Source organism: Ictidomys tridecemlineatus, chromosome 6 (genome assembly GCF_052094955.1).
Source record: "Ictidomys tridecemlineatus isolate mIctTri1 chromosome 6, mIctTri1.hap1, whole genome shotgun sequence".
NCBI classification, from domain to species: domain Eukaryota; kingdom Metazoa; phylum Chordata; class Mammalia; order Rodentia; family Sciuridae; genus Ictidomys; species Ictidomys tridecemlineatus.
The window spans coordinates 370,672-379,278 of record NC_135482.1 but is presented as its reverse complement, the minus strand read 5'-3'; the positions used below and the strand labels follow the sequence as shown (position 1 = coordinate 379,278).

The window sequence follows — 8,607 nt, the reverse complement described above, 5'->3', positions numbered from 1 at the left end:
ACCGCTTGAGCCACATCCCCAGCCCCCCACATGGATATTTAGTGTGAACATTATTTGTAGAAATTATTTGAGGTCTAGAATGGTGGGGTTTTTTTGGGGGGGGGTTTAACCCAGGGATGGTTAACCAGTGAGCCACATCCTCAGCCCTTTGTATTTTTTGAGACAGGGTCTTACTAAGTAGCTGAGGCTGGCCTCAAATTTGTTATCCTCCTGCCTCTGTCTCTGGAGTCACTGGGGTCACAGGCATGGCCACCATGCCTGAGGATGGTACCTTTCTTAAGGATTTCAGTTGGAGGGTTGAGGATGTGGCTCAAGCGGTTGGATCCTCAGCACCACATACAAAAAAGATGTTGTGTTCGCCAAATACTAAAAGATAAATATTAAAATTCTCTCTCTCACTCTCTCTAAAAAAAAAAAAAAAAAACAGGATTTCAGATGGAAGACTGATGATAGGAACAGTTTGAACCACTCTAACCCAAGTTCAAAGACTGAAGTTCCTGGATCATCTGTCATACAAACCTAGGCCTCAAACCCAGGTGGGGGCTGATTTGTGTTTCATTCACTCTTACCCAGAGGGCACGGTCGTTTAGGGCTACAACTCCAAGAAGAGGATGGCTGGCCAGACCCCCAGGTATGTGGGCTCCGGCCTTGGTCTGCAGGAATTGTGTTTGGGATTGGGGTCTACAGACTTCATGACTGTGACAAGCTTGGTGACTAAGAAGTTTCTGTGCAAAGACACAGAATGCCTGGCTGCTAGGTAGTACCTGATGACTGGGAAACTCCTGTGCAAAAGCACCGGCTGCCTGGCTGCCGTAGCGTTGTCCTTCACAAGTCTACCCTGCTTCCCAGACCTGGGTGCCCAGTCTCCTCCCTCTGAAGTAATAAGACAACTATGCAGGCACTACCTGGTCTCCTGGGGATGCCCCCGTAGAATGGAGGACCTTATCTCAGGTAGGACTCAGGGTTAAAGAAGGACTAATTAGAATACAGTCATGGTAACGAGAGGTGTGTGTTCCTTAATAAACTCCCAGGCAGGGAGGGGCCACACTGCACCCCCGCACTTCTCTCCTCTCTGCTCCTCCTGTCTGTCTGCCTGCACTCTGTGTGACTCTGTCTGTCCACAGGTGTTCCTTTATATTGGTCCTCTTTGCCCTGTGAGGCACTGTAGAATCAGCTCTCAAGTCTTGGTGTCTGTCTCTGTTTCTGAATCTCCCTCCTTCCCACATATTCCTTACCTGATGGACTTTTTAAAAATATTTATTTTTTAGCTTTAGGTGGACACAATATCTTTATTTTATTTTTATGTGGTGCTGAGGATTGAACCCAGTGCCTCACGCGTACCAGGCAAGCGCGCTACTACTTGAGCCATATCCCCAGCCCAGCTGATGGAATTTTGATTGAAATTATATTGACTCTGTAGGCAAATTTTGGGACAGTTGATATCTTTATGATATTGAGTTTTCCAATCCATTGGACTAGAGATGTAGCTCAATGGCAAAGAACTTGCCTAGCATGGACAAAGTCCTTCATTCCATTCTCAACCCCCAACCCCATCAAATAGTTTTAATTTTTATTAAATTTTACGCAAGTGCTCTACCACCAAGCTACACCCCCAGTCCAGCTTTTAAAAATTAATTTTAAACTTGCAATGATCTGAATTTAGCAACTGACCTCAAGAATATAATTATAACTGGGTCTGGTGATGCATGCCTGCAATCCCAGTGGCTCAGGAGGCTGAGGGAGGAGTATCTCAAGTTCAAAGCCAGCCTCAGCTACTTAGCAAGCCCCTAAGTAACTTAGAGAGACCCCCGTCTCAAAGTCAAAGATTAAAAAGGGCTGGGTATGTAGCTCAATGGTTAAGTACCATGGGTTCAATTCCCAGTAACTCCCTCTGCCAAAGTATATATTCTCCCTCTTGTACAAAGAGGCGACACTTATTATGTTTTATCTCTTCTTTCTGTCTTTCCATACTTTGTTCTTATTTATTTAAAATTTTTATTTTTATGCCCCTTTTATTCCAAGACTCACCATGAATATTTGTATTAAACTTCACAGCCACATCATCAATAATTATTTAAATAAGTTTTTCAATACCACATTTTAGAGTTGCATGCATGTTTTCTCCTTCATTCTCATACTGTTGAATACTTGTTTAAATTTTTCTATTACAATTCATATTTTGTTATTTCTCCTAAAAATAACATTTTATTTCATTACTGGAGATCAAACCCAGGGTTCTTGCTAAGTGCACTCTCCACCACTGAGCTACAGAGCTACACCGCAGCCCCTGGCCCAGGGAGGAGCCCTCCTGCCCAGGGCACAGGCAGCAAGGCTGCTCCCTGCCTGTGTGCCCCTCCTGCATGTGTGCTCTGGGGAGGCTGAGGGCAGACTATCCTCCAGGGCAGAGCTGCCTCTGCAAACACCTGCCAGGGGGCTCACAGGAAGCTGCTGCTGGTCAGATCTTCCATTGCAACCCTTTATGGTATGTGTGGTATTTATGCTGTCACAGCACACATTGGCCAATTGTGTAGGTGCTTTGAGGTTCTGTTATATTCCCAGCTGTGCCACATTTTCCCTCTGGGAAGCCAAGAGGACCAGACAGTCACTCTACCCACATGAAGTCTCTACATTCAAAGTTTTGCCCTTGGTCTGGTCTGTTTTTGGCAAAGGATGATGCTTCCTTTCCAAAGGGAAAGCGCAGGTCCTAATCACCTGTGTCTGCAGCACCTGCTATGGTCCTCACACCTTGTGGGTTGGTTGGGGTGATCCCTGGGCTTGTTCCTCCCTACCATGTTGTCCTCCATCACTTGCTCCGATAGTGGCCTGGGGCTCTGAGCCACAAGTCTTCAGTAGCTAGGTGGAGCTGACTGAAGGGGCATTGTATGGCCTAGAGGGAGGTTCGGGGGTGTCATCTCCACCCAACTAAACCAAGATCCAGAGCCTGGGGCTAGGACAGAGGATCAGGGAAGAAAATCCTCCCTAGCTTGAAGTCCACCTTAAGGCACAGGGCCCACCCCACCCTCTCACTAATAGTCATCTAATAGTCCTGTTGAGAGGTGGGGGGCAGGCCAGGAGAGACACCTGAGGCTCAGCACAACCCAGGCTGGGTGCCAGGGACACTCTTGGCAACTCCTTGCTGCCTGACTCAGGGAGAAGTCGCTGGGTCCACTATGTCCCCAGAAGAAGGAAAAAGCCACATGGGGGGTATGCCACTGTCCCAGGGACTTCAGACTGTTTCACGCCTGGGCTCCCATTGGCACCTGTCCCAAGACTCATTCCTGAGATGGAGGAGAAGGCTCCTCCCTAGGGAACCAAGATTGTGTTCCCTGTCTGCGGACCAGCGTGTGAGGCCTCAGCCTGGATGAGGAGGCAGAGAGGGGTGGGGTCTTGAGATTTCAGACCAGACATGAAAGGCTGGGGACTGAGAGGACACTCAGGTGTGGGGCTGGCAGAGGCCCAGGGCCAGAAGGGCTTCTGAAAGATCTGGGTGGTGGCCGATGGATGTAACTGGAGCAGGGCAGGCAGGCGCGGGGCTCTCTTGGGACCTGGAACCGCATCTGAGCAGTCTGGAGGAGTAAAGTGGGGCTCAGGAGGTCCTAGGTCTGGGTGGGTGGGAATAAGCCTGGCTGCAAAGAGGGAAACATAATTTTTGGATTTTCGTTTTTTTTTCTTGACTTCAAAACTCTACCCCATCTCTCTCTGGTGACCTCAGGACCAGGAAAGTCCAGGGGCTGCTGAAGAAGGTAGTGTGGGAGCCTCCGTCCTAACACCCAGAGACAAACCTACACTCACACTGATATGACAGTCTGACTGTGGGACCCATGTCCCAGGGTCCCCTCCCTAGTCTGAGACTAGGAAGTCTGTCCCCCCGACTCCTCCCTGTTGTCACAGTGGAATCGGCCTCTCCAGTTTCTGGTAACTTCATCAGGGCTGCGTCATGTTACTAAGGCCAGAGATAACATCTCCCCATGGGTTACCTTCCCTGCCAGGCCCCTGCCGCTGGACCCAGGCTCAGAGGAGGGACCAGGTGTGGGATGAACTGGGGGTGTGAGGATCTGCCAGGCAGAAGCAGGTTGGCTGGGCTGCTAGCAGAGTGTCTGAGAACACTGCCATTTGATCCTGGGATGCCAAGAAAAGGAGAAGGGGGCAGGAGCTGGTAGGCCGCGCGGCAAGGCTGTTGAAGGTCTCCTGATATCTCCAACTGAACTACTGACAAACCTCCAGGCAGGAAGAGGCTCCCAAGGTACTAGAGAATAGGTCCACCTTAACAGGGCAGCCCTGGGCGGGGCTCTCCGGATGCCACTGGCCCAGAGGGCAGCCCAGGACCGTGAGCAGGGCAGCCAACCAGCACTGGATTCCTCATACCCTGTCTGCAGCCAGTACCATGATCCAGGGTGCCCAGGCAGGTGGGCCCCTCTGGGGCTGGGATGGGGACGGTGATGATGACTGGGACGGCGCTGCGCTTGGTCTGCTGGCTCTGGCTGTGGTGGCTGCCACAGCACTGGCTTTGCATTGGTTTGGCTCAGGACAGGATCAGGAAGTGGCAGGACCCAAGTCCACAGTCGGGGGGACCCAGTCTACTCAAGAAGGCAGGTTGGTTCTGCATCCAGAGTCCAAGGTCAGTGGTGGCAGCAAGGGAGACAGAGAAGGGCAGAAGAAGCCTCACCCTCCCAGACCCAGTCAGGGGAGCCTGGCTATGTCTGCGGCCCAGGACCAGGAACCCCTCGTTGGCAGAGTTTTGGCTGTCACAGCTGGACCTCCACTCAGAACTCTTGGAAATGCCACCAGTGGAGGGACCTTGGGAGAGCCGTGTGGTAACACCACCCCAGAAGCCCAGCGAGGTGAAGGAAGGGCGCCCCCCAGGCCAGACACTGCTATCCCGGGTAGGAGCAAAGCAGGGGCGACACCTGCTCCCCTCCTGATCCACTTCACCCTTCGGAGTTCTGGTGGCGAAGCTGAACTGCAGGCGGGGGCAGGTGGTGCCGGTACTAACGGGCCAGCTCGCCGGGCCCCTATCCACAGACAGCAACAGGACACCAACCGCTGGGACCTGCCTGGCTCTCTGGGGACAGTCCGCCGCAGCCGGCGACGTCAGGCCGACGCTGTCTCGGGAGACCGAACCTGCCATCCCCCAAAGCCCGACCCCCTCCGCCTGGGCGCTGCGGTGAGTGTGTGGGATGCCATAGACGCGGCGTCCGCCGCTGCAGTGGACGCAGGCTCCCGGTGGTCGGCCTCAGCCCAGGGTCCGGCCCAGCAGGCACTGCCCCAGGCCCAGCCCGCGCTAACGGTTCCCGGGACAAACCGCTCGGAGCGCGGGCGCGAGAAGTGCAGCCCCCAGGCAGCCCCAGCCCAGCCTCTGGGCGCCCAGGGCGAGGCTGGCCAGGCCACCGAGACCAGCGCCCTCGCCCCCCGGGAGGCTGCGGGCGTCCCGGCCCCGACGGAGGGCCGGCCCTGGGTCAGGAAAGCGGTCACCGCCACCAGTGACTTCAGCCGCGCCCTGGACTCGGCGGGCGAGGGGCCCGAGGAGGTGCCGGTGGAGTCCTGCGGCGCGCGTCCGGCCGGGGCTGCGGGCCCCGCAGACGGCGGCCCCGGGCTCGACTCCGGGCTGGGCAGAGCGGGAGAGGGGAGGGCGGCTGGTGGCCCGGTCGCTGACCTGGAGCCCCAGCCGACCCGGCCCCGAGGAAGGCCAACTGTAGAGGGCCACAGTGGCGTCCCCTCCACTGCTCGTCCAGCCACGCCCCCGCCTCGGGGCGGGGACCCGGGTCGCCCTTCCCCGAAGGCAAAGAGGTCTGCCCTGGGCCTCCTCCCTGCAGCCCCCAGCCCCTCTCCTACAAACTCTCTGCCCCACGGAGTCAGCCAGGACCCTTCTGAGGGTGGAAATGTCAGCGCGGCGCCAGCCTCCTCATCAGAGCAAGTTTCCACTTCAGCTCCAACAGTAATGCTAGCCCCTTCTCCTTCCAGAGCCCCACTCCCAGGGACAAACCCATCACCAGCCGCATCCGCAGCCTCAGCTCCGCCCACAGCCTTAGCCCCGGCCTCAATCCCAGCCTCAGCGGCAGCCTCAACCCCAGGCCCATCCCCATCACCAACGTTACTCCCAGCCCCTGCCTTAGCTAGTGGGTCAAGCCCTGCGGCTGGAGAGTCCAAAGTGGGTCTCTCCAGGAGCTACCACGAAGGGCAGATTACAAGTAGCTGGGGAAACCTTATTGCCATGGTTCTTAGAAGCCACCCCTTTCCCAGGCCAGAGAAGCCCAAAGGATGCGCCCTAGGGGCAGTCCCTGTGAGCCCGGCAGGTCCCAGCTCTTTTACCCATTCTGAACACAGACCAGGGGCTTCCCAATCTGAAGGGGAAATCCCCAACCTCCAGAACAGGCACCCATCTTCTTTGGGGATTGTCACACAGGTGGGAGGACTGGCCAAGACTCCATGTCAGGCGCAGCCAGTGGGCTTTGAAACCCATGGGAAGCCCACCCCTGGCCCACCTCTAGGCCCCAAAGAAAACAGAACCAAGGAGAAAAGTCTGGACTCACTGCCCTCAGCTGAAGTTCCTGGGGGACACACAGAGCCCTCTGTGCAGATGCCGTCTGGCTCTGCACCACCCTCTGCTATGAGGTGGGATGCTCAGCATATCCCCAGACCACGGAAACACAGCATGTGTGAAATAGCCCTGAGCTCTGAGCATCTGGTCAGCCAGGTGGCCCCAGGGCAGCACCAGGGTCAAGTGCTCAGGGAGGAGGCCAGCTCTGCAGGCCGCAGGGGAGTCCTCACAGAGAAGCAGAAAGAGGCCCAAAAACTCATGGTTTTTCTGCAGAGGCCTGGGAGTTGGGGGATGGTCAAGGGATCCCAGAAGCCCCACTTGTGGGCCTTGGAGGCTGCCACAGCTGTTCAACGTCCCCAGCGGCTAGACCTGGGCAGCTGCCTGGAGGTGCTGGCCTTTGCCCAGCAGCATGGGGAGCGTGGCCTAGCCCAGGAGACCTATGCCTTGATGAGCAGCAACCTGCTGCACGTGCTGGGCGACCCGCACCTCTACCGGCAGCTGAGTGGGGCTGATCGGGAGCGCATCCTTAGCCTGCGGACGGGCCAGGGTCAGGCCATGCTGGGGGTCCTTGTACTGCCCAGACTCTACCAGGTGTGCCGTTCTGGGTTCAAGAAGAGCTCTCGTGGTGAGGAATCTCCTGAAGCTCAGACTGCACCCCTGCCTCATCGAACGTTCCTCCATGTGTTCAACCCTCAAGAGAACGTTTGGCGGCCCCTGACCCAGGTGCCGGAGGAAGCCCCCCTCCGGGGCTGTGGTCTCTGCACCATGCACAACTACCTGTTCCTTGCAGGCGGCATCCGTGGCTCTGGTGCCAAGGCTGTCTGCTCCAAAGAGGTCTTTTGCTACAACCCTCTGACCAACATCTGGAGCCAGGTTCGGCCCATGCAGCAAGCCAGAGCCCAGCTCAAGCTGGTGGCCCTGGACGGGCTGCTGTATGCTATTGGAGGCGAGTGCCTATACAGCATGGAGCGCTACGACCCACGCACAGATGCCTGGACCTTACGTGCTCCCCTCCCTGCAGGCACCTTCCCTGTGGCCCATGAGGCTGTGGCCTGCCGTGGGGACATCTATGTCACAGGAGGTCACCTCTTCTACCGCCTGCTTAGATACAGTCCTGTGAAGGACTCATGGGATGAGTGCCCCTACAGTGCCAGCCACCGGCGCTCCAGTGACATGGTGGCACTAGGGGGCTTCCTGTACCGCTTCGACCTGCTGCGGGGTGTGGGCGCTGCAGTGATGCGCTACAACACGGTGACGGGTTCCTGGAGCCGTGCTGCCTCCCTGCCACTGCCTGAGGCCATCCCACTCCGTTGTACTGTGTTGGGCAACACCATTTACTGTCTCAACCACCAGGTCACAGCCACCTTTGCAGTCTCTGAGGGGACTGCGCAGTTTCAGGCCAAGGAGCTGCAGCCCTTTCCCCTGGGGAATAAGGGGATCCTCTGTCCATTCATCCTGACTCTGCCCACTGCGGCCCGGCTGCAGACCTCACTCTGATGCCAGTGGAGAACTGTAGTCCAGGGACACCTTTCATCTGGGGTAGTCTGAGGGGGTGTGGGGCGTGGAGACGGGGCTGGGGTCAGGACCTTCTGCTCCAGTTTCCGGGACACCTTTCCTTCTATGTTTGTCTCCTGCTGTAAAGGTTGCCACTTATTCTGGAGTGAGAGCCCTTCCACCTCCCTTCTTACCCTCCCCACACCATGCTGGATCCTGCCCCAGGTCCTTACCTGCTTTGGATGCCTCAGCTTGCTCCCAGGCTCCCATCTTCCTGGGAAACTCCTGGGCCCAGAGCTAAAGAAGGAGAGGGATGAAAGCTTATTTGTGCTCCCTGTATTCTGTCAGGTGGAAGTGGAGGCAAAGAGGTCCCCGGGAGATGCCCTTGCCTCTGGAGCTTCTGCCTTTGAGAGCCTTTTGACTCTTTCCTCCTGAGTCTGACTGGGTGTGGAGCCCTGCACACGGCCCTGCCTAGACCTGACGGGACTACTCGGCTCCTCTGCAACTTGCAGGTCTCTGTGCCCTGCCAGGCTCCCATCCCCTTCCCCCAGACTTCCCTCTAAATGAACCCCTTT

At 56.5% G+C, this 8,607-nt stretch overlaps 2 protein-coding genes across 2 annotated transcripts; both read left to right on the top strand.

Moving 5' to 3' along the window:
* The first annotated feature begins 4,384 nt into the window (after nt 1–4,384).
* LOC101976478 (uncharacterized) lies at nt 4,385–6,117 on the top strand. Its single transcript, XM_078052444.1, has 2 exons — nt 4,385–5,779; nt 5,962–6,117. Exons 1-2 carry the CDS (start codon nt 4,385–4,387, stop codon nt 6,115–6,117), a joined length of 1,551 nt encoding a protein of 516 aa, XP_077908570.1.
* A 79-nt stretch (nt 6,118–6,196) lies between these two features.
* Nucleotides 6,197–8,035, top strand: Klhdc7b (kelch domain containing 7B). The gene has a single exon (XM_078052345.1). The coding sequence runs from the start codon at nt 6,212–6,214 to the stop codon at nt 8,033–8,035; it is 1,824 nt and encodes a 607-aa protein (XP_077908471.1). The 5' UTR covers nt 6,197–6,211.
* Nucleotides 8,036–8,607: the final 572 nt, after the last annotated feature.